We start from the raw sequence: 27,283 nt of genomic DNA, 5'->3' as shown, positions 1-27,283 counted from the left end.
GACATAGAAAGTTTCTGCTATCTTAGGCAAAAGACTACCGGTGAGGCTCGCAAAATCGTTTGCAGATTTCCACTCACAAATAGCAGTTTCCCATTAGCGTGGAAAGTTTTGTCCGATGCGTATGATAATAAGCGCATCGTGGTAAATAGTCACATTAAACGTTTATTCGAGCTTCCTACTTTTGAAAAAGAGAACTGCTATTGTTTGAAAATTATTCAAAATGGAATAAATAGTTGTCTTGCTGCAATGGCCGTCTATGACGTCGCCACGGATCAATGGGATCCAATTATTGTATATATTTGTTTGCAGCGCTTGCCCTTAAACACCTTGACTTTGTGGGAGCAAAGTATCAAAAATAAGTCGTTGTTGCCTTCCTGGCCAGACCTAGATGCTTTTCTCACAGAAAGAATACAAACTTTACAGTGTATTCAACATTTGTGTAAAAATCCATCCACCAACGTTGTTTCTCCCAAATCCTCGTTGTCATCAAAGAATGTTACTTCTAGATCTACAAAGAAATCGTTGTTGCCAAAAAGCGTTGGACTTTCTTGCTGCTCCACTAGATCGTTGGCATCAGAGCATGTTTGTACATCTTTGTTGTAACAGACAAAACAAACTTACATGGTTATGTTACTTCGTTCAGGTTGAACGAAAGCATAACAAGTGGAGAAAGATGTAAATGTTTATAAGTGCGGTTGTAAGATTTAGAAGATTTTCCAAAAGAATTTTAGTTTTATGTAATTGTTTTGTTCCTCTTCTATTGAGCTTACGATCTCGTCACTTGGGTAAAAAATGTTTTTGTCATAGAAGTTATTTTTAAAATAACTTCTGGGGAGAATATCCCAGACAAGAAACAAGGGAACTGATGAGGATTGGTGGCTCTTTCCGAAACCTAGGTATTCCCTGCCTTACCCCCTGGTAAACACTACCATCGTTCTCCACTCAAAAACAAACGTTGTTTTTATAAAAACAACAATAATGGGATTTTGCCTAACGATTTTGCAACAACAAAATACTATGGTATCCCAAACAAGCAAGCCAAACACTGTTCTATTAATAGACACAGGCACGGTCGACGAAGGGGTTTTTGTTGTAACAGACAAAACAAACTTACATGGTTATGTTACTTCGTTCAGGTTGAACGAAAGCATAACAAGTGGAGAAAGATGTAAATGTTTATAAGTGCGGTTGTAAGATTTAGAAGATTTTCCAAAAGAATTTTAGTTTTATGTAATTCTTTTGTTCCTCTTCTATTGAGCTTACGATCTTGTCACTTGGGTAAAAAATGTTTTTTGTCATAGAAGTTATTTTTAAAATAACTTCTGGGGAGAATATCCCAGACAAGAAACAAGGGAACTGATGAGGATTGGTGGCTCTTTGCGAAACCTAGGTATTCCCTGCCTTACCACCTGGTAAACATTACCATCGTTCTCCACTCATAAACAAACGTTGTTTTTATAAAAACAACAATAATGGAATTTTGCCTGACGATTTTGCAACAACAAAATACTATGGTATCCCAAACAAGCAAGCCAAACAATGTTCTATTAATAGACACAGGCACGGTGGACGAAGGGGTTTTTGTTGTAACAGACAAAACAAACTTACATGGTTATGTTACTTCGTTCAGGTTGAACGAAAGCATAACAAGTGGAGAAAGATGTAAATGTTTATAAGTGCGGTTGTAAGATTTAGAAGATTTTCCAAAAGAATTTTAGTTTTATGTAATTCTTTTGTTCCTCTTCTATTGAGCTTACGATCTCGTCACTTGGGTAAAAAATGTTTTTTGTCATAGAAGTTATTTTTAAAATAACTTCTGGGGAGAATATCCCAGACAAGAAACAAGGGAACTGATGATGATTGGTGGCTCTTTCCGAAACCTAGGTATTCCCTGCCTTACCCCCTGGTAAACATTACCATCGTTCTCCACTCATAAACAAACGTTGTTTTTATAAAACAACAATAATGGAATTTTGCCTGACGATTTTGCAACAACAAAATACTATGGTATCCCAAACAAGCAAGCCAAACACTGTTCTATTAATAGACACAGGCACGGTCGACGAAGGGGTTTTTGTTGTAACAAACAAAACAAACTTACATGGTTATGTTAATTCGTTCAGGTTGAACGAAAGCATAACAAGTGGAGAAAGATGTAAATGTTTATAAGTGCGGTTGTAAGATTTAGAAGATTTTCCAAAAGAATTTTAGTTTTATGTAATTCTTTTGTTCCTCTTCTATTGAGCTTACGATCTCGTCACTTGGGTAAAAAATGTTTTTTGTCATAGAAGTTATTTTTAAAATAACTTCTGGGGAGAATATCCCAGACAAAAAACAAGGGAACTGATGAGGATTGGTGGCTCTTTCCGAAACCTAGGTATTCCCTGCCTTACCCCCTGGTAAACATTACCATCGTTCTTATAAAAACAACAATAATGGGATTTTGCCTGACGATTTTGCAACAACAAAATACTATGGTATCCCAAACAAGCAAGCCAAACACTGTTCTATAATAATAATAATTAATATAAATATTGGAATGTGAAATTTGAGGACAATCGGACTCTTACATCACATTTTATGAGAGTTGTAATTATTCTAAATTTGACCATTTGTGGAGGATCTAGCACTGTCGCAAATATTACGATGTGCAACGTTGGAGCAAAATTGGATTATCCATTCACTTTCTGTGCAAAAGATATTTTTTTTGAAAATGTCGACCTTTTGTGGGGGAGGTAACAGAAGGAGTGGACCTATGGTATGGTTGAGGGTATAAAAAATTGAGTACACAATATAGAGCCTTTAATTTGTATGAGTGCGTTGAAAATGAGACAGGTCTTGCGGAAAGGTGTTCTGAAAGACATTTGGAAAGTTGCGCTGAGTTTGTATATATACACACCAGAGTCCATAACAAGTAAAAAAGCTGTAAGTTCGGCCAGGCCGAACTTTTAATACCCTCCACCATTTGGTACAAATTTGGCAATTTCCAATAAAAATAAAATCCGTTAAAAATTCTGTTAAAAGTTTAAAAATACCGAATGCCTATACTACGACGTGTACCTGCATAGACAACTTTTGTCATAAGTTATTACAATATTTAAATGCGAAATTTGAAGAATAATGTAGCTAAAATCGTCAAAATGCCGAATATAAGGGGCACCGTTATATGGGGGCTATACGAAGACGTTTACCTGCACAGACAATTTTCTGGCATGGGCTGAAGTATCCATTACGAACTTCACATGCGAAATTTAAAAAAATCCATGGCATGGGCTGAAGTTATCATTACGAACTTCACATGCGAAATTTGAAACAATCCCTGTATAAGTTCGATACGTTCCACCACGACTTTCCAATGCTCGATCAATCACGGATGCTGATTGGCGCACAGGCATCTCCTCTACAACTCCCTAGGCGGAGACCGTAGTGAGCGGATCGTCGCTGGGCATTGCTTGTTGTCGGTAGGCTCACCTTGCTCTCATTGGAAGTTGTTGTAGTTGTAATTGTAGACAGACATGGGACCCTCAGCGGTCACTCAGAACCATTGCGTTCACTCGTCTTTTAGAATCGAAAGCGAAAGCACACGGCCTCTGTCGCCACCCCAATTACTGAAGGTAATTCTTGTGTTTTATTTCTTATATTTTATCTATCTTTTACACACCACACACGCGTATCATCCCGAACCTCTCACCTCACCTCATCCCGAACCTCTCATCTCACACTCACATAAAAAACTCTGGGGAGTTTTTGTTGTCTAACCGCTGTCGAAGTCATTCCCCCACTCTACATTCGGCATTCTTTGCAGAAACATTTAGCAACAAATATTAGTGAAAATTAATCGATTTTTCTGGCTAGATTTGAAAAATTTGTAAATTTTATTTAACGTTTGCAACTCTTCGTAGGGTTTTTGGAATTTTTGGACAAAATTCGGCATTCATTGCACATATTCCAGCAAAACATATTCGTTGAAACTTTTAGTTTGTGGATATTTTCTTCAATTGTTTGGGCAATTTATTAATAGTTGTTGATACTGATTGTGATTCTCCGTAGAGTTTTGTATTTTTTGGAAGAATATACCCTACTTTCGGTATAAACTTTAAAAGTTTACCAACTTCAGCTTCAAATATTTTGTAAAAATACTCAATTTTGCAAGACTTTTGGTAAATACTTGTACAAAGATAGTACTGAAAACTGTAAATACATTTTGCAAAATACCAGTTGGCATTACCAAGTCATTTATTTTCTTAATTTGTTGATATTGGAGCAATTTTAGTAATATTTGTCACATAGGAGAAGATTTTCTTTATTTCTCTCCTATTGAACCCTGCTATATCCTCAATATCTATAACATATTTTGAAGTATTTGGAGTTTTTTATTTGTGGAAATTTCTTATTTCCTTTGGACCACAGCAACATTCGTTCGAATTTTACTTCCTTTGCCTACTGTTTGTTTTGTTATAAATTTAGTAACAAAATGTCGATCACTCCTCTCACGCGTTTTACTAGAACCGCTGACATTGTTCTGAGGAGTGTTGAATATTTCGAACAAATTGATGCCACACAGTTCACTATTTACAGCCTCGAAATTCGTCTTTCTGAAATTCGAGAATTATGGGAAAAGGTTCAGAACACTTACACTAAGTGTAAAAACTACCTCACGGCATCCGAGACTGCACAGGCTGACCATTTTGATGTCGTTGAGGATAAATACAATAATGCATTTTTCGCATACCATTGGTGTTTGACCACCATAAAAAAGCATCTTGACCGCCTTAAGTCCCCTATCAGTGATACTTGTTCCCCTGCTGTGGCTCCTCAGACCTTACCTCCTGAAAACTCCACTATTGCACTTAATAATGATAATGAGACACCACCTTCAAGCAAGAGTTACCTATCTTATCGGTTCCTATGCAGTCTGTTTCTCCACCCGTTGATGTTTTCTCCAAATCTTCTCCCAATAATAGTTCCTCCAATCCATCCTTACATAATCAATGTTACATGTTGCCACCTCTAGATATCGAAGTCTTTGCTGGTGATGTTGTCGCTTGGCCCACATTTCGTGATTTGTTCACCACACTATTTATAAAGAATGTTCGTCTTTCAGACATAGAAAGTTTCTGCTATCTTAGGCAGAAGACTACCGGTGAGGCTCGCAAAATCGTTTAAGATTTCCACTCACAAATAGCAGTTTCCCATTAGCGTGGAAAGTTTTGTCCGATGCGTATGATAATAAGCGCATCGTGGTAAATAGTCACATTAAACGTTTATTCGAGCTTCCTACTTTTGAAAAAGAGAACTGCTATTGTTTGAAAATTATTCAAAATGGAATAAATAGTTGTCTTGCTGCAATGGCCGTCTATGACGTCGCCACGGATCAATGGGATCCAATTATTGTATATATTTGTTTGCAGCGCTTGCCCTTAAACACCTTGACTTTGTGGGAGCAAAGTATCAAATATAAGTCGTTGTTGCCTTCCTGGCCAGACCTAGATGCTTTTCTCACAGAAAGAATACAAACTTTACAGTGTATTCAACATTTGTGTAAAAATCCATCCACCAACGTTGTTTCTCCCAAATCCTCGTTGTCATCAAAGAATGTTACTTCTAGATCTCAAAGAAATCGTTGTTGCCAAAAAGCGTTGGACTTTCTTGCTGCTCCACTAGATCGTTGGCATCAGAGCATGTTTTTACATCTAGTTTCACCATTAAAAAGCCATTGGCACATGGGCCAAAATCTGTGCGTGTCCCTCGGTCTACTAATTCATTGTCGAATAGTAATTCTCCCATTTGTTTTAACCAGAGTCATGTTCTTCGAAAATCTTTCGTTTGAGGACAAATTTTCGATTGTCAAGAAGAATAAGTGTTGTATAAATTGCCTATCTCGTGGTCATGCTGTTAAAAATTGTCAAAACACAAATAGTTGCAAATCGTGCAAACAAAGGCATCACAGCCTCCTTCACCGGCCACAAATTAGTAGAGTTGTTTCAACATCGCAAAAAGTAGTTTTGAAATCTAAGATGGTACCTACGGCTTTTACCAAAGTCAAAAGTCGAGGTCCAAACCCCCCTCCGACTTTTACGATGGTCAAAAGTGGAGTTCCAAAGCCCTCTAAAACGCACCCTGTCTCTGCAAAAAATAATTCGAACAGCCAGTCTCCCAAAATCATTGAAGATAACGTGCTCTTGGGAACTGCACTAGTTAATATGGTTCATAATGGAAAAAGTCATACTACTCGTAGACCCTTCTTCTAAAGTATCAATTGTTAGCAAGAAACTCAAAATTGCACTTGGCATTAAAACTCGTGTTTTAGAAAAATCTAAATCTAAAAGGGAAGTTTGCTCTCTGAAGTTGTCCTCCCCTAAAAATGCATATAAGACCGTAGAAACGAATGCATTAGTCTTACCAAACGTTAAGGGGAAGTTGTTTTCGTCACCATCTATTAGCAATTTGAAGACTCGGATTCCTAACTTAGATTTAGCGGATTCTTTCGATAATAGCCCAATAGATTTGCTACTTGGCGCTGACTTGTATCCTAAAATTCTAGAAGCTGAACCTCCAAAAACTGTTTTGGATTCATTGCTGGCCCAAAAGTCCATTTTCGGGTACATTCTCACCGGTTCAGTACCTCCCTGGACTGTAACTTAATCTTGAACCAAGAATTGAAATCGACCAATTTAGAAAAGCATTTATTATTGTTATTGCTGAAAACATTATTTGCGCTAAACATTGAAATTGTAGACCGAATCTATCGGTAATTCGGTAATCGCTTTGATGAAAATACGAAAATCTGCAACTATAGCTCACTTAGGAATCTGAATATACGTTCTCTCCTAACTTATAATAAAGTGATATTAATTGCTAGACTCGTAGTTCTAGCAAGGGGGCCGGAATGTATAAGTTCGATACGTTCCACCACAACTTTCCAATGCTCGATCAATCACGGATGCTGATTGGCGCACAGTCATCTCCTCTACAACTCCCTAGGTGGAGACCGTAGTGAGCGGACCGTCGCTGGACATTGGTTGTTGTCGGTAGGCTCACCTTGCTCTCATTGTAAGTAGTTGTAGTTGTAATCGTAGACAGACATGGGACCCTCAGCGGTCACTCAGAACCATTGCGTTCACTTGTCTTTTAGAATCGAAAGCGAAAGCACACGGCCTTTGTCGCCACCCCAATTACTGAAGGTAATTTATTGTTTAGAAAAGAAAGAAAGAACACCAATAAAACATGCATTTAATCTAGAATTATTACTAATTATTCTTGTGGTTTATTTCTTATATTTTGTCTTTCTTTTACACACCACACACGCGTATCACCCGCACCTCACCAAACCTCTCACCCACACATCATCTCACAGTCACATAATAACTCTGGGGAGTTATCGTTGTCGTTGCCGCTGCCTAAGCTATTCTCCCCACTCCCCTGAGTTAAACAATCCCGGTAAATAACGTCATACTACATGGCCCATTTTCTGTTTTATGCTGCAGTATCTATTACGAACATCAAATACCAATTGGAACTATTCCGTTAAATAATGTCGCTAAAATCATCAAAATACCGAATATCGGAGGGTACCGTTATATCGGGGCTATATGAAGACGTGGACCTACATGGTGCATTTTTTGACTTAGGATGTAGTATCCATTACGAACCTTAAATACCAAATTTGAAACAATTCCGGTAAATAATGTCGCTTAAATCATCAAAATACCGAGTATCGGGGGGTACCGTTATATGGGGGCTATATGATAACTTGGACCTACATGGCCCATTTACGAACTTAACCTGCCTACTGGCAAAATATACATGTGTGCAACATTTTAGCCTTCTATCTCAATTTGTTCGAAAGACAGCGTGATTACAACAGACAGACAGACATATAGACATATAGACGGACAGACAGACAGACTGACTTCTCTAAATCGACTTAGAATTTTACGCTGATCAAGAATATATATATACTTTGTTGGGTCCGACATGAGTATTTCGAAGAGTTACAAACGGAATGACAAAATTAATATACCCTCCATAGTATGGTGGAGGGTAGGGAGGTAGTTTGAAATGGATATTACAGCCTAAGACAGAAAATTGTCTGTGCAGGTCCACATATTCGTATAGCCCCTATATAACGATGCCTCCCTGTATTCGGTATTTTGATGATTTTATCTAAATTATTACCGATTTTTTTTTAGGTTTTGCATTTGAATATTGTAATGGCTTATGATAAATGTATAGACCCTAATATAATAGCTATATTCGGTATTTTTAAGATTTTAATAGCATTTTTAACGGATTATATTGTTTTGAGAATTGAACAGTGTGGCTTGTTTGTTCGGGATACCGTAGTATTTTGTTGTTGGAAAATGGTCTGGCTTTATCCCTTTATTGTTGTTTTTATAAAAACAACGTTTGTTTATTAGTGGAGAACGATGGTAATGTTTACCAGGGGGTAAGGCAGGGAATACCTAGGTTTCGGAAAGAGCCACCAATCCTCATCAGTTCCCTTGTTTTTGTCTGGGATATTCTCCCCAGAAGTTATTTTAAAAATAACTTCTATGACAAAAAAACATTTTTTACCCAAGTGACGAGATCGTAAGCTCAATAGAAGAGGAACCAAAGAATTAAATAAAACTAAAATTCTCTTGGAAAGTCTTCTAAATCTTACAACCGCACTTATAAACATTTACATCTTTCTCCACTTGTTATGCTTTCGTTCAGCCTGAACGAAGTAGCATAACCATGTAAGTTGGTTTTGTCTGTTACAACAAAAACCCCTTCGTCGACCGTGCCTTGTCTATTAATAGAACAGTGTGGCTTGTTTGTTCGGGATACCGTAGTATTTTGTTGTTGCAAAATGGTCTGGCTTTATCCCTTTATTGTTGTTTTTATAAAAACAACGTTTGTTTATTAGTGGAGAACGATGGTAATGTTTACCAGGGGGTAAGGCAGGGAATACCTAGGTTTCGGAAAGAGCCACCAATCCTCATCAGTTCCCTTGTTTTTGTCTGGGATATTCTCCCCAGAAGTTATTTTAAAAATAACTTCTATGACAAAAAAACATTTTTTTACCCAAGTGACGAGATCGTAAGCTCAATAGAAGAGGAACCAAAGAATTAAATAAAACTAAAATTCTCTTGGAAAGTCTTCTAAATCTTACAACCGCACTTATAAACATTTACATCTTTCTCCACTTGTTATGCTTTCGTTCAGCCTGAACGAAGTAGCATAACCATGTAAGTTGGTTTTGTCTGTTACAACAAAAACCCCTTCGTCGACCGTGCCTTGTCTATTAATAGAACAGTGTGGCTTGTTTGTTCGGGATACCGTAGTATTTTGTTGTTGCAAAATGGTCTGGCTTTATCCCTTTATTGTTGTTTTTATAAAAACAACGTTTGTTTATTAGTGGAGAACGATGGTAATGTTTACCAGGGGGTAAGGCAGGGAATACCTAGGTTTCGGAAAGAGCCACCAATCCTCATCAGTTCCCTTGTTTTTGTCTGGGATATTCTCCCCAGAAGTTATTTTAAAAATAACTTCTATGACAAAAAAAACATTTTTTACCCAAGTGACGAGATCGTAAGCTCAATAGAAGAGGAACCAAAGAATTAAATAAAACTAAAATTCTCTTGGAAAGTCTTCTAAATCTTACAACCGCACTTATAAACATTTTCATCTTTCTCCACTTGTTATGCTTTCGTTCAGCCTGAACGAAGTAGCATAACCATGTAAGTTGGTTTTGTCTGTTACAACAAAAACCCCTTCGTCGACCGTGCCTTGTCTATTAATAGAACAGTGTGGCTTGTTTGTTCGGGATACCGTAGTATTTTGTTGTTGCAAAATGGTCTGGCTTTATCCCTTTATTGTTGTTTTTATAAAAACAACGTTTATTTATTAGTGGAGAACGATGGTAATGTTTACCAGGGGGTAAGGCAGGGAATACCTAGGTTTCGGAAAGAGCCACCAATCCTCATCAGTTCCCTTGTTTTTGTCTGGGATATTCTCCCCAGAAGTTATTTTAAAAATAACTTCTATGACAAAAAAACATTTTTTACCCAAGTGACGAGATCGTAAGCTCAATAGAAGAGGAACCAAAGAATTAAATAAAACTAAAATTCTCTTGGAAAGTCTTCTAAATCTTACAACCGCACTTATAAACATTTACATCTTTCTCCACTTGTTATGCTTTCGTTCAGCCTGAACGAAGTAGCATAACCATGTAAGTTGGTTTTGTCTGTTACAACAAAAACCCCTTCGTCGACCGTGCCTTGTCTATTAATAGAACAGTGTGGCTTGTTTGTTCGGGATACCGTAGTATTTTGTTGTTGCAAAATGGTCTGGCTTTATCCCTTTATTGTTGTTTTTATAAAAACAACGTTTGTTTATTAGTGGAGAACGATGGTAATGTTTACCAGGGGGTAAGGCAGGGAATACCTAGGTTTCGGAAAGAGCCACCAATCCTCATCAGTTCCCTTGTTTTTGTCTGGGATATTCTCCCCAGAAGTTATTTTAAAAATAACTTCTATGACAAAAAAACATTTTTTACCCAAGTGACTAGATCGTAAGCTCAATAGAAGAGGAACCAAAGAATTAAATAAAACTAAAATTCTCTTGGAAAGTCTTCTAAATCTTACAACCGCACTTATAAACATTTACATCTTTCTCCACTTGTTATGCTTTCGTTCAGCCTGAACGAAGTAGCATAACCATGTAAGTTGGTTTTGTCTGTTACAACAAAAACCCCTTCGTCGACCGTGCCTTGTCTATTAATAGAACAGTGTGGCTTGTTTGTTCGGGATACCGTAGTATTTTGTTGTTGCAAAATGGTCTGGCTTTATCCCTTTATTGTTGTTTTTATAAAAACAACGTTTGTTTATTAGTGGAGAACGATGGTAATGTTTACCAGGGGGTAAGGCAGGGAATACCTAGGTTTCGGAAAGAGCCACCAATCCTCATCAGTTCCCTTGTTTTTGTCTGGGATATTCTCCCCAGAAGTTATTTTAAAAATAACTTCTATGACAAAAAAACATTTTTTTCCCAAGTGACGAGATCGTAAGCTCAATAGAAGAGGAACCAAAGAATTAAATAAAACTAAAATTCTCTTGGAAAGTCTTCTAAATCTTACAACCGCACTTATAAACATTTACATCTTTCTCCACTTGTTATGCTTTCGTTCAGCCTGAACGAAGTAGCATAACCATGTAAGTTGGTTTTGTCTGTTACAACAAAAACCCCTTCGTCGACCGTGCCTTGTCTATTAATAGAACAGTGTGCCTTGTTTGTTCGGGATACCGTAGTATTTTGTTGTTGCAAAATGGTCTGGCTTTATCCCTTTTTTGTTGTTTTTATAAAAACAACGTTTGTTTATTAGTGGAGAACGATGGTAATGTTTACCAGGGGGTAAGGCAGGGAATACCTAGGTTTCGGAAAGAGCCACCAATCCTCATCAGTTCCCTTGTTTTTGTCTGGGATATTCTCCCCAGAAGTTATTTTAAAAATAACTTCTATGACAAAAAAACATTTTTTACCCAAGTGACTAGATCGTAAGCTCAATAGAAGAGGAACCAAAGAATTAAATAAAACTAAAATTCTTTTGGAAAGTCTTCTAAATCTTACAACCGCACTTATAAACATTTACATCTTTCTCCACTTGTTATGCTTTCGTTCAGCCTGAACGAAGTAGCATAACCATGTAAGTTGGTTTTGTCTGTTACAACAAAAACCCCTTCGTCGACCGTGCCTTGTCTATTAATAGAACAGTGTGGCTTGTTTGTTCGGGATACCGTAGTATTTTGTTGTTGCAAAATGGTCTGGCTTTATCCCTTTATTGTTGTTTTTATAAAAACAACGTTTGTTTATTAGTGGAGAACGATGGTAATGTTTACCAGGGGGTAAGGCAGGGAATACCTAGGTTTCGGAAAGAGCCACCATAAAATCAATATGCTGTTTTGTTTATTTATGTCACGCTCTATGTAAAAAAAACTGAAATTCTTTGATTTTTGCAGAAATCAATATCATTTGATAGAAAGATGAGCAGAAATCGATAAAAAAAACGGTTCATATGAAAGCAGTTATCCTAAAACATAACTTTATATTTTCTACTTCAAAAATTCGTAAGCATACAAACTAATGAATGTATCGATTCAAGAATTTCTACACGATATTGTGGTATTTTCACGACCGATTATTTAGGGCCGACCCAGCGCACATAGTTATAGTAAAGGAATTTAAACTTAGAGGGATAACTTCAACAATATTTTACTCAATCCCAATGGAGTACCTAATCCTACTTAAATTTGTATGATATGTCAAAGTTGAAGAAAATATTGTAGAAGTAATCCCTCAAAGTTTAAATTATATATAAATAAATATATATATATATATATATATATATATATATAGTAACATGACATAGAGTTTGTCCTTCGGATTTATTTATTTCATAGCAAATAGCAAGTGTGCAATAAACTGCAATCTTTTTAGGTTGAGTGGCATTTCTATTGCAATTAGTGAATTCGAGGTAGCAACATACTTTCCAAGAATAAGCGTATTTCAAATTAATTGTTGTGTTGTTTTTTGTGTTAGCCTAAGGCGTTGTGGGTCAATGGTTCTTATTAAAATCATATCCCAATATGATCCGATTTAAATATAATTTAAAAAAAATCACTTTTAAACGAAATTCCGCCACACCTTCCATATTTCATTGAAATTGGTGCGTCAAATATGTGAAATCGGCCGAGAATATATATATGGGAGCTATATCCAAATCTTAACTAATTTCCAATTACTTTGTCACGTTTATTATTGTAACCAAATTCCGCCACATATTCTGAATTTCATTGGTATCGGTCATATATATCGTGTTTGGTGCATAACATGTATGAAATCGGCCGATATATATATGTTAGCTATACCCAAACATTCTATTGACAAACTTTGTAAGGATCTTTAAACATTTGCTGTTAAAAAACTAGCGAACATGTTGAAGATTTTTCCAATTTGTTTTTCTTCTTTTGTTAATTTTTTTCAATTTGTATTATCATATTGAATTCTGTGGATTTTTTTGTGAACAAAATAAAGAATAATTTTTCACTATATACAATTTTTCACCATAAAAATGAAATAAGTGCGAAATAGGATGTTAACTGACTGATCTACCCTTCAACTCCAGGGCCTACATCGTGGTTCAGCTGGGAGATGCGATCACATGTAAACAAACAAAAATGACCGAAAAAGCTTAATGGGGCTAATTTCAAAGCGTGGACCTACTTCTTTCATGTGACAATAATCCGTCCAATGAGAGCTCAAAATGCAAAATTCTTTGGGAGTACAATCAGTAAAATACCAAATTTAAAAGGTGCAAAATAGTATAGCGAATGGGACTCTTAGTAAGAAAAGGATTTATATCCTTCGAGAAATTCTTCCCAAACGTTCAAGATACATTAAAACGCTTTTGCAGGTCTTGATATCGATCATAACTCACGGATAAGGGTACAACCCGATTTCATATTTTTATAACTATCTATGATTTAAGCTATTTTTGGGGTCTTGGACACTCTTTTTTTATTTGTTGGCCCTTATTTGGCATTTTTGTTTCTAAGGGGGTAGAGAACTTATTCGCATAAAATTTGAAATTTTCAGAGTAGGGCCCATATTGGTCTTGACCACATTCATCAATTGATTTGGCTAAAAAATGTTATTTATGCTACCCTGGGGTAGGGAACCATCATACAGATAATTGCCACATAGGAATTTATTTAAGTAAAGTCCACACATTGGAGTATCCCCAAGTCCACTTTCACATCTAATGTGTAGTCAGAAAAGAAAATTTTGTGTTTGTTTTCTCTTTCGAGACGAGCTTAATGATCTGAAATTTGCAGTGAAAAGGAAAGCCAGATAGACACTATCACACACTCACCACTATGCGACGCGTTTCGCCGTTGGTTAAGCGGCTCATCAGGCATATTTGATGTGGATGATGGCTTACAAGGGCCGTTCTCTGGAAAGTAGTATATATTTCGAACTTATTGCAAATTAGCATATGCGAATTATACACTAGAAACTCTCCAGGTTTGACTCAAGTTCTATTGGCAGATCTTTTTCACAGCAACGTTTTGTTTTTGTAGTGATGGATTTTTTGTCTACAACAACTACATTGCTTCCAATGCATACACTTGTTTTAGTGCTGCTTTAGGAAGACGGTTGGGTATTCTATTGAATTTGTAACCCCCAAGAGAATATCGGTTGGGAACGTAGATTTGGGATGCACATCAATATGAAATAAATTGTGGAAACATGAACAAATTACATATATAAAAAGTAGCACGGGACTGTATATTTGTCGAATCGTGATTAAATTATACTATGATGAAAAATATGGTCTTCAATGGGGTCTCCAACTTACAATTTAAATGGCAAATAAAATAATTCTCATCTTTAGGTGATGGGTGTAAAATAGTAATTATATTTGATTATTCTAAAATCATTCTGCCCTCAATTATGAGGTGGATAAAACTATTTTTACTTATTTAAATCGCGCGAAATGCTATGACATGCTATGTTGTTCTGCTATATTTTTGATTTGGCCTCTATTTGTCATCTTGGATTATAAGGGGTAGAAGAAAGTTTTCAATGTAGGTCGATGTTTCAGAGTAGTGCCCATATAAAGGTACCTCCTGATTTTACCATATTTGAAAGGATTTGGCTAAAAATTTGTATTTGTATAAATAAAAATTTGTATAAAAATTTTAGAATGTTCTCCATGTAATAGTACCCCCTCAAGTCCATCTTTTGACGGACAAACAGACCGACATGATTAGGGGGACTTATGTTAAATCGAAAATGTTAATATATCATACTTTTACGCGAATCAGTTGAGAACGGGTGAACTGATTTGCATAATTTTTTGTACAAACGTTCGTCATAACCCGGGTTAGGTTTTTAAAGACCAAATATTGACCACGCCTACTTTTACGCCCACTATTTCCATTTTTCTAAAATCCTTGTATTTGCCAAAATGATGAAGATATCGGTGTGAAAATTATAACGAGATAATGTTCACTTTCCATCCAATCCTAAGTATTTATATGGGGGCTGAGGAACTGACCACGCCTACTTTTTAATCTATATTTTTCGAATTATCTAAAATCCTTATATTTGCCAAAATCATGCAGATATCTATTCCACAGTAATTACACTGCGCCGCAGACAATCTTGGGGTTAGGAAATTTTTTGGTTGGTAAATAAAAATCCCAAAAGAGGGGTTCCCGGATCTAGCATTTTTAGAGTCCATTTTATATAGCTTAATCATACACAAAGAGCCGCAAATATTTTGTCCCATACTCCGCAAAAGTTACGATAAAGTTTTAAATTTGATGCAGTCCTAGGGGTTACATGAGGAATTATTTGTACAAAATATGTATCAGATTGGTCTACATTGTGATATAGCCCCCCTCATATGATATAGCCCCTTTAAAATTCCTCAAATGTTGGTAATTTGAGATTTTATAAAAAAACGAATTCTTTTAAATAATTATAAGTATAGGACCATGCCTCATTATAACTCTTATGTGAAGGTGTACGGTGATTTTAGCTATTACCAGGGTCTTGGTCACATTTTTCAATTGATTTTGCCCTTATTGGCATCTAGCTTCTGGTAGAAGACCTCTTCGCGGAAATTTTTCAATGTCAATGTTTCGGAGTAGCGCTCACATAAAATTTCCTCCTGATTTTACCTATTTCGAGGTTTTGATGAAATTTTCGAATCGCTTTGACTTAAAATGTGTGTTTAGGCTACTTTGGTAGAGAACTATTATAAACAGTTAATGTATACTTTTTAATATATATGCTATTATCTAGGTTTCTAACTCTCGAACTAAAACTTCTTACTGAAAGATAGGATAAGGTTTTTGAAAGACGTAATTATTTCTATATAATCGAGTCTTCATTTATACAAAAAATTGTGCCACTCATGTGAGCCAGCCATATATATATATATATATATATATATATATATATATATAATATATATATATATATATATGTATATATATATATATATATATATATATATATATATATATATATATATGTATATATATATATATATATATATATATATATATATATATATATATATATATATTTTCCAACTTACAATTTAAATGGCAAATAAAATAATTCTCATCTTTAGGTGATGGGTGTAAAATAGTAATTATATTTGATTATTCTAAAATCATTCTGCCCTCAATTATGAGGTGGATAAAACTATTTTTACTTATTTAAATCACGCGAAATGCTATGTTGTTCTGCTATATTTTTGATTTGGCCTCTATTTGTCATCTTGGATTATAAGGGGTAGAAGAAAGTTTTCAATGTAGGTCGATGTTTCGGAGTAGTGCCCATATAAAGGTACCTCCTGGTTTTACCATATTTGAAAGGGTTTGGCTAAAAATTTTTATTTGGTGGTGAAAATATTACAGAAAAATTTCAACATATCTACAAATTTTAGAATTTTCTCCATGTAATTATATTTGACTATTCTAAAATCATTCTGTCCTCAATTATGAGGTGGATAAAACTATTTTTACTTATTTAAATCGCGCGAAATGCTATGACATGCTATGTTGTTCTGCTATATTTTTGATTTGGCCTCTATTTGTCATCTTGGATTATAAGGGGTAGAAGAAAGTTTTCAATGTAGGTCGATGTTTCAGAGTAGTGCCCATATAAAGGTACCTCCTGATTTTACCATATTTGAAAGGATTTGGCTAAAAATTTGTATTTGGGTGGTGAAAATCTTACAGAAAAATTTCAACATATATAAAAATTTTAGAATGTTCTCCATGTAATAGTACCCCCTCAAGTCCATCTTTTGACGGACAAACAGACCGACATGATTAGGGGGACTTATGTTAAATCGAAAATGTTAATATATCATACTTTTACGCGAATCAGTTGAGAACGGGTGAACTGATTTGCATAATTTTTTGTACAAACGTTCGTCTTAACCCGGGTTAGGTTTTTAAAGACCAAATATTGACCACGCCTACTTTTACGCCCACTATTTCCATTTTTCTAAAATCCTTGTATTTGCCAAAATGATGAAGATATCGGTGTGAAAATTATAACGAGATAATGTTCACTTTCCATCCAATCCTAAGTATTTATATGGGGGCTGAGGAACTGACCACGCCTACTTTTTAATCTATATTTTTCGAATTATCTAAAATCCTTATATTTGCCAAAATCATGCAGATATCTATTCCACAGTAATTACACTGCGCCGCAGACAATCTTGGGGTTAGGAAATTTTTTGGTTCGTAAATAAAAATCCCAAAAGAGGGGTTCCCGGATCTAGCATTTTTAGAGTCCATTTTATATAGCTTAATCATACACAAAGAGCCGCAAATATTTTGTCCCATACTCCGCAAAAGTTACGATAAAGTTTTAAATTTGATGCAGTCCTAGGGGTTACATGAGGAATTATTTGTACAAAATATGTATCAGATTGGTCTACATTGTGATATAGCCCCCCTCATATGATATAGCCCCTTTAAAATTCCTCAAATGTTGGTAATTTGAGATTTTATAAAAAAACGAATTCTTTTAAATAATTATAAGTATAGGACCATGCCTCATTATAACTCTTATGTGAAGGTGTACGGTGATTTTAGCTATTACCAGGGTCTTGGTCACATTTTTCAATGGATTTTGCCCTTATTGGCATCTAGCTTCTGGTAGAAGACCTCTTCGCGGAAATTTTTCAATGTCAATGTTTCGGAGTAGCGCTCACATAAAATTTCCTCCTGATTTTACCTATTTCGAGGTTTTAATTAAATTTTCGAATCGCTTTGACTTAAAATGTGTGTTTAGGCTACTTTGGTAGAGAACTATTATAAACAGTTAATGTATATGCTATTATCTTCTTACTGAAAGATAGGATAAGGTTTTTGAAAGACGTAATTATTTCTATAAAATCGAGTCTTCATTTATACAAAAAATTGTGCCACTCATGTGAGCCAGCCATATATATATATATATATATATATATATATATATATATATATATATATATATATATATATATATATATATATATATATATATATATATATATATATATATATATATATATATATATATATTATTAGTTAGTATCTTGTTGTAATGATTCTCCGTTTGCAGTATTTTTACATCGTCAATGTTAGGGGTATGATTGTGTATTTTACAGTGTTCGGACAGTGTTGTTTTTTGTATTATGTTGGTATTTCTTAATTTTATGTCCGACTTGTGTCCTGACATTCGAGTTTTTAATTTGTTTTTCGTCGTGCCGACGTATAATTTTCCACAGCCTTCCTCATTATTACCACCACATTCAATTTGGTAAATCACGTTATGTTTTTCCAATTTTGGTGTTTTACTTCTCAATTTGCTAAATATTGATTTTGTTGTGTTGTTAGAACTGTGTGCAATGGTATATTTGGTTTTGTCGTATATGTCAGATTTTTCCAATCTTTCTGAGATATTGGGCAAATATATCAGCGAATTGTATATTTTCTTCGGTTTTTTCGTTTTCTGATGTCCGTTTTGTTGGTTGTATTCTCTTATTAATGAGTTTATGATGTGTGCTGGAAAATTGTTTCTAGTGAGGATGTTTTTGATTTTGAGTTTGTTTTCAACATGAAATTGTTCGTCACTAATGTTTAGTACTCGATGTATTAAGTTTTTTGCTGTGTTGACTATTGTACGTTTTGTGTGTTTTGAATAGTAATTTATTAACCTTCCAGAAGCGGTAGGCTTCTGGTACTACTTTAGGTGGATTTTGTTATGTTTTCTTATTAATAGTGCATCTAAATACGGAATTGTTCCTTTTTTCTCTTCTTCGAGAGTAAATTTTATGGATTTGTTAAAGCTGTTCAATATTTTTAACGTTTCTTGTATTGAATCTTCTTCAATTATTGCGAATAAGTCGTCTACGTACTTTGTCAATATCTTGGGTTTCTTTGGTAGTGCATTTAAACAAACGTCAAGTCGGGATTCCATGACCAGATCTGCAATAATTGGGGATTCCGGAGAACCCATTGGTAATCCGACTTTTTGTTTGTATATTTTATCTTCATATTTAAAGTATCTATTTTCTTTTATGCAGAATTTCAAAATGTTCAGGAACATGGTCTTTGGCATCTTAGTATATTGGCTTATTTCTTCCCATCTTTCTTCAATAATGTTTAGTCCTAAGTCTACTGGTATACTCGGAAAGAGTGAGACTACATCGAAGGAGACCATCTTTTCGTTCTCATTAATCGTCAAGTTTTTAACCTTATCCCTAAATTGCACAGCATCTTTAATATTATAAATAGAATTTTTTGTCAAGTTTTTTAAAATGTTTACTATATATTTGCACAGTTCTATTGATGGGGAATTGATTGATGAACAAATTGGTCTCAGTGGGTACCCATCCTTATGTATTTTGGGTAGCCCATAAATTTTTGGAGCTGTTGCCACTTCTGTTTTTAACCATTTTCTTTCTTTATCTGATATTATCTTTTGTTTGAATAGTTCTTCTACGATTTCGTTGTTTTTCTTTTGTAGACTTGTTGTGGGATCTTTGTTAATTCGTTGGTATGTCATCATATTGGTTAATATATTTGACATACTTTCTTGATATTCCTTTTTGTATATGGCTACAGTCATGTTCCCTTTGTCGGCGTTTAGTATTAGTACGTCCTGGTTTTGTTTGAGAAATTTGCGGGTTCGTTCCACTGTGCCTGTTATAAATTTATCCCTAGTGCTATCTCTCATTTTATTCATGTGAGTTTCTATCATTGTTGTAAGTTTTGTTCTTCCTATTTCTTGTTTTTCTTTGTCTGTATCTGTTTGTATTAGATCTTCAGCGTCAGCAATGTATTTAAATAAGGGGAATTCTGCTCTTCTGATCGGTAGGCAATGTTTGTCTCCTAGTGAGAGTAACCATTTGACATCTTCAGGGAAATTCTTGCTGGTTTTATTTACAAACCAATTTGCATTGTGCTTTATGTCAAGTTCTTTAATAAGTTCTTGTTGGAGTTTGTTGAATTTTCTTTTATGTCGTTCGTCGTATTGTTTCTGTGCTCCTGTTATTATTAAATTTTCATTAAACTCTAGTTCTTGTCTTTCATCTTGTGAAAGATAATTATTTAATGTATTTTTTAAGTCATTTAGAATATTTTCGTTGTTCTTTAATTCTTCATGTTCTTTAATTCTTCATGTTCTTTAATTCTTCTAAACGCTGACAAAGGGAACATGACTGTAGCCATATACAAAAAGGAATATCAAGAAAGGATGTCAAATATATTAACGGATATGATGACATACCAACGAATTAACAAAGATCCCACAACAAGTCTACAAAAGAAAAACAACGAAATCGTAGAAGAACTATTCAAACAAAAGATAATATCAGATAAAGAAAGAAAATGGTTAAAAACAGAAGTGGCAACAGCTCCAAAAATTTATGGGCTACCCAAAATACATAAGGATGGGTACCCACTGAGACCAATTTGTTCATCAATCAATTCCCCATCAATAGAACTGTGCAAATATATAGTAAACATTTTAAAAAACTTGACAAAAAATTCTATTTATAATATTAAAGATGCTGTGCAATTTAGGGATAAGGTTAAAAACTTGACGATTAATGAGAACGAAAAGATGGTCTCCTTCGATGTAGTCTCACTCTTTCCGAGTATACCAGTAGACTTAGGACTAAACATTATTGAAGAAAGATGGGAAGAAATAAGCCAATATACTAAGATGCCAAAGACCATGTTCCTGAACATTTTGAAATTCTGCATAAAAGAAAATAGATACTTTAAATATGAAGATAAAATATACAAACAAAAAGTCGGATTACCAATGGGTTCTCCGGAATCCCCAATTATTGCAGATCTGGTCATGGAATCCCGACTTGACGTTTGTTTAAATGCACTACCAAAGAAACCCAAGATATTGACAAAGTACGTAGACGACTTATTCGCAATAATTGAAGAAGATTCAATACAAGAAACGTTAAAAATATTGAACAGCTTTAACAAATCCATAAAATTTACTCTCGAAGAAGAGAAAAAAGGAACAATTCCGTATTTAGATGCACTATTAATAAGAAAACATAACAAAATCCACCTAAAGTAGTACCAGATGCCTACCGCTTCTGGAAGGTTAATAAATTACTATTCAAAACACACAAAACGTACAATAGTCAACACAGCAAAAAACTTAATACATCGAGTACTAAACATTAGTGACGAACAATTTCATGTTGAAAACAAACTCAAAATCAAAAACATCCTCACTAGAAACAATTTTCCAGCACACATCATAAACTCATTAATAAGAGAATACAAACCAACAAAACGGACATCAGAAAACGAAAAACCGAAGAAAATATACAATTCGCTGATATATTTGCCCAATATCTCAGAAAGATTGGAAAAATCTGACATATACGACAAAACCAAATATACCATTGCACACAGTTCTAACAACACAACAAAATCAATATTTAGCAAATTGAAAAGTAAAACACCAAAATTGGAAAAACATAACGTGATTTACCAAATTGAATGTGGTGGTAATAATGAGGAAGGCTGTGGAAAATTATACGTCGACACGACGAAAAACAAATTAAAAACTCGAATGTCAGGACACAAGTCGGGCATAAAATTAAGAAATACCAACATAATACAAAAAACAACACTGTCCGAACACTGTAAAATACACAATCATACCCCTAACATTGACGATGTAAAAATACTGCAAACGGAGAATCATTACAACAAGATACTAACTAATATATATATATATATATATATATATATATATATATATATATATATATATATATATATATATATATATATATATATATATATATATATATATATATATGTATATACTAGCTGGTCCAGTCCGGCTCGTAGTTTTAGTCTTCAATGCATAGTTTTTAAAGCATAATAATTCGCAAATCTGGCTCACATGAGTGGCACAATTTTTTGTATAAATGATGACTCGATTATATAGAAATAATTACGTCTTTCAAAAACCTTATCCTATCTTTCAGTAAGAAGTTTTAGTTTGAGAGTTACAAACCTAGATAATATAGCATATATATTAAAAAGTATACATTAACTGTTTATAATAGTTCTCTACCAAAGTAGCCTAAACACACATTTTAAGTCAAAGCGATTCGAAAATTTAATCAAAACCTCGAAATAGGTAAAATCAGGAGGTAATTTTATGTGAGCGCTACTCCGAAACATTGACATTGAAAAATTTCCGCGAAGAGGTCTTCTGCCAGAAGCTAGATGCCAATAAGGGCAAAATCAATTAAAAATGTGACCAAGACCCTGGTAATAGCTAAAATCACCGTACACCTTCACATAAGAGTTATAATGAGGCATGGTCCTATACTTATAATTATTTAAAAGAATTCGTTTTTTATAAAATCTCAAATTACCAACATTAGAGGAATTTTAAAGGGGCTATATCATATGAGGGGGGCTATATCACAATGTAGACCAATCTGACACATATTTTGTACAAATAATTCCTCATGTAACCCCTAGGACTGCATCAAATTTAAAACTTTATCGTAACTTTTGCGGAGTAGGTTAGGTTAGGTTAAAGGATGTGTGGTTGCGTAAAAACAACAACCACTCCACTCGGAGACCTATTGGCCCATTGTGATCATCCTAGTCTAGAAAGAAGTGGAAGTGAGGTAAGAAAGATAGTTAGTGTAGAATATAGGATTTAGAAGAATTAGAGAAGCTAGTGGGTTTGCGTCCACGGTGTAATCAACGTGTCGTCCTTAGCCATTTTAGTCTTCTGGCTAATTGAAGAATGACTGCTGGTTCTGTTTCGGAGAGGTATGACAGGTCAGGCAGTAAGTGCTTACCCAGAAGCCTATGTCTTACTCCGATGAGGGTAGGACAATGACAGAGTAAGTGTTCCACCGTTTCTGTTTCTTCCTCGTCCTGACATAGCCTGCAGTATTCAGTGTCGTCACCCCCCCATTTTGAAGTCATGGCCTTTATGTTGCAATGACCTGTAATTAGGCCCACCACAAGCTTCAAGTCCAACTTCGTCATGGACAAGAGTGACCGTGATCTCCGTTCGGAGTTCACCGGCCAAATCTTTTTGGAGATGATGCATCCCCTTCCAGATAGCCAGTTCTGTTGAAATCTTCCAAGATAGTGTTTATGCAGAACTTGAAAGAAGTGGCATAAAGGTGGCTTCACTGAGCTCTCGATCTCTAGATCTACTGACTCAGATCCGCGTCTGGCCAATTCATCGGCAGATTCATTGCCAGATATGTTGCAGTGCCCAGGGACCCAACAGAGCTTGACAGCTGACTTAAACTTTTCCAGGGCATTCTTGCACTCCAGAACAGTCATAGACTTGATTGTGAAAGAATTTAGAGCTTTTAGGGCCGCTTGACTATCGACATATATAGTCACCGGTCCATCCCGTTCGTTAATTCTATTATTCAACAGTTCTATGGCCATTCTGACAGCAAAAATTTCTGCCTGAAAAACGCTGCAATCGCTGTTTAGCCTGAAGGATCTTCGGATACTTAGGCTTTCACAGTAGACTCCAGCACCCGTTCCACTTTCCATCTTTGAACCATCAGTATAGACCGCTATACCGTCGAAAGGTGGAGTGCCACGGGACCAGATATCCCTGTTTGGTATACGGATGTCAAGTAGATCAAAGCTGAGCCTAGGGAGTATATAGTCACTAGCTATAGCCTGATTACTTACGTTTTCCACATACTTAAGAATGACAGAGTGCCCGAAGGGTTGACTCCGCCATTGTCCCAATTCGTTGAGTCGCAGGGCACACCTAGCAGCTAGTTCCTCTACAAATAAGCCTAGAGGCTTTAAGTTGAGTAGGGTGTCTAGAGCGGATTGTGGCGTGCTCCTGACCGCTCCTGTAATTAGTAGCGATGCGACTCTTTGTACTTTGTCAATATTCTTGCTGAAGGTGGTTTTCCGTAAGGAATGCCACCACACAAGTCCGCCATAGGTTAGGATTGGTCGGACGACTGACTCATATATCCATCGGATAATATGGGGTTTAAGCCCCCAACTCTTTCCTATGGAGTTCTTGCAGGAATAAAGTGCAATTAAGCCCTTTTTCGCTCGCTCCTCGATATTCCTTTTCCAGCTTAACTTCTGGTCTAGAATGGTACCGAGATATTTTGCTTCCGAAGAAAGGCTTAGAGTTACACCATCCAGCATTGGGAGAGAGAGGACGGGTATTTTCCGCCTCCTTGTAAAAAGTACGAGCTCAGTTTTAGATGGGTTCACGCCTAAACCATTGCAGCGCGCCCATCTGGAGAGTTTAACCAGAGCTCCCTGCATAAGATCTGTAATAGTTTGCGGAAATCTCCCAGCAATCAGCAGGACCACATCGTCGGCGTAAGCCACGACCTTTGTTCCGCTGTGTTCCAGATCAAGTAGAATGTTATTTATCACCAGAAGCCAAAGCAGTGGTGACAAAACGCCTCCTTGTGGAGTACCCCTAGTGACCGTTTTCCTAACAGAGCACTCCCCGATGCTAGAGTTGATGATTCTGCTGCTGAGCATAACATCAATCCAGTCGACGAGAAGTGGTGGCACACTAAGTCTTTCGAGAGAACTGTGAATTGCCTCTAATGTAACATTATTGAAGGCCCCCTCGATATCGAGGAAGGCCGCCAACGTGAAACATGAGCTGTTCAGGTTCTTCTCTATATAACCCACGACGTCGTGCTGCGCTGACTCAACAGATTTGCCTTTCATATAGGCGTGCTGAGCAGTGCTTAAAGAGGTCAGGGGTATTAGAGATCTGATCTCTATGTCTATTAATCTCTCTAGCGTTTTCAATAGAAACGACGAGAGACTAATAGGCCTGTAGTCTTTTGGAAGAACATGACTTGGCTTCCCAGCTTTGGGAATGTAAGTGACTGTAACTTCCCTCCACAGTAGTGGGATGTGAGAAAGACGCAAACAAGCCTTAAATATCACCTCCAGGACTGGTATTATCTCCGCCGACGCATGCTGTAGCATGGCGGGGATAATGCCATCTGGACCCGGTGACTTAAAAGGTTTGAATGAGTTAATGGCCCACAAAATCTTGGGGGTGTTAACAATACTATTAGTCAGATTCACATCTTCCGTCCCACTATGCTGACTAGACCGTGTTGCCAATCGGTCAAATACCGCATCAGAGCAGTTCGGAAAGTGAGTACTGGCTAATGGATTGAGAGTCTCTAAACCTGAGTCAGTCCAGCTACCATCAGCCCGCTTTATACTTCCAATGGATTTTGGGTCCTTTGAAAGTACTCTACGGAATCTGGAGGCTGCGTTGACATCATCTATGGACTCGGTGAAACACACCCAAGACCGTCTCTTGGCCTTCTTGATCTCACTGTTGTACTTATTGAAGGCTAGTTTATAAGCTTCCCAGTCCGTACCCAGTTTGGTCTTGTTGGCCTTATTGTATAATCGTCTGCTAGTCTTCCTGAGCTGAGCTAGGTCTTTCGACCACCAGACAGGCTGGTGCCTTTTACCCGGGAAGGTTAGCGGACAGGCTCTTTCATAGCTGCCGATCAGGATCTTTGTTAACAACTTGACGGAGTCGTCCACATCCGATGCCGAGGCCACTGGAAAATCACCAGTGGACTTAAGCATCCGTGCGGTATGCTCCGCAAATTGATTCCATCGAGCCCTTCTCGGGTTCCTATGCGGTTTTTGATTCAATCCCTCTACCGAGATTTGGAATGTTATTTTCCGGTGATCCGAGAAGGAACACTCAGTCGAAACTTTCCAGTTCAGTATAAGTGATTCATCCATGTTAGTGAGAGTGAGATCTATGACCTCCTCTCTATTCTTAATACAAAAAGTCGCCTCCTTTCCCCGGTTACAGATTTTGAGATTATGAGATAAGATAAAATCAAAAATGTACTCACCTCTGGCATTGGTGTTACTACTGCCCCATTGAGAGTGGTGAGCGTTTGCATCACATCCAATGATGAGTCCGCCTTTTCCACCCAGTACTGAGACCAGCTCCTCTACCACTTGGCCTGGTGGGTCGGGGTGCTCGAAGGGAAGGTACAGGGAGACGAGGAATAGTGTTTTGCCCGTCCTAGTCTCCAGTCTGACCGCCGTGGCGTCTCCTCCGCTGAAATTGTTAAGGAAGATTAAGTTTAAGTTTTTCTTTGCGACGATACACGTTCTAACCTTTTCCCCATTGGAGGTGGCATAGGTGATGTACCGCTCACTCCCTAGCCCAGTTACCTTATTCTTAAAAATGTAAGGTTCCTGGACCAGGGCTATGTCAACTTCAAGCTTGGAGAGGGATAGGAGAAGCTCAGCCCCAGCTGCCTTGCAGTGATGCAGGTTAATCTGCATAATGCTAAGCAGCTGTGGCTTCGTTTCTCCTACTGCGACGACGGCGTTAGACGGAACCGAATCCATCCTGTGCCGAAGTGCAACTTCCCTCCACGAGCCTGAAGGTATTCCTGGCCAGCAGTATCAACAGAGACCTTTATGACCAGGCCCCCTCCCTCCGTACTTGAGCCAACTAAGCGCCAGCCGTCCGTGCAGAGATTGGGATTCTGCTTCCCCAATATTATCAGCACGCGTGCCGGGTCCACAGAGGGCGGCGGCACCCATGCTGTTAAAATCCTCCTGCAGGGGATATCCTTCAGGGATACAGCAGCAAGTGCACTTCCATCCCAAAGTTCCTGAAGGCCAGCTACTGCGGTCACGAGGAAGTTCTTTGACTCCTCATTTTCGCAGCAGATGACCTTCACTCCCTTGTAGACGGTTGCACTGCCAAACTGTAACTTGGAAGGATCCTCCCCCAGGAAAACCTGCTCCCTCAGACGGTCCTCAATGAGAAGCCACCGACTTTCACTGATTTTGCCTTCCGGCTCAGCTCGGTCGATGACCGCTACACGGAGATTGTCCGGGTACAGGGTTTGGGAGTGTTTCCTCTTTCTTGATGGCTGGCTTGAAGGTTGTGGGTTGGTGGTAGCAGGCTTCGCATTAGCAGACCTAGGGTCCACTAAGGCTGCTTGCACCGGCCTTGCCACTACCTCCCTACCAGCTACAGTTGCTGGCGTAGAAGCCGCAGTTGGCGGAGGAGGAAGTTTGCCCGTTAACGGTTTCTTTGCCTCGGGATGTGGTTCCTCCGTTGACCGTCCTCTCTTCATCGTTACCCGAGAAGAGGATTTGGCCTCCTTTGGTTCCACTGGGGCAGA

General features: G+C 36.9%; 1 protein-coding gene across 1 annotated transcript; it reads right to left on the bottom strand.

Annotated features, from left to right (window-relative positions):
* Positions 1-22,643: 22,643 nt before the first annotated feature.
* Positions 22,644-26,505, bottom strand: LOC131800794 (uncharacterized). Its single transcript, XM_059118493.1, has 2 exons — positions 25,988-26,505; positions 22,644-22,732 (listed from the first exon to the last, which is right to left on the bottom strand). Exons 1-2 carry the CDS (start codon positions 26,493-26,495, stop codon positions 22,728-22,730), a joined length of 513 nt encoding a protein of 170 aa, XP_058974476.1. The 5' UTR covers positions 26,496-26,505; the 3' UTR covers positions 22,644-22,727.
* Positions 26,506-27,283: the final 778 nt, after the last annotated feature.

The sequence above is a fragment of the Musca domestica genome, unplaced genomic scaffold (genome assembly GCF_030504385.1).
Source record: "Musca domestica strain aabys unplaced genomic scaffold, Musca_domestica.polishedcontigs.V.1.1 13, whole genome shotgun sequence".
NCBI lineage: Eukaryota > Metazoa > Arthropoda > Insecta > Diptera > Muscidae > Musca > Musca domestica.
Note: the sequence above shows the minus strand (reverse complement) of the source record. Positions and strands in the feature narration are given on the sequence as shown.

Coding starts and splice junctions, on each gene's coding strand:
- LOC131800794 (XM_059118493.1), bottom strand. CDS start 26,495: ATGGATTCGGTTCCGTCTAACGCCGTCGTCGCAGTAGGAGAAACGAAG.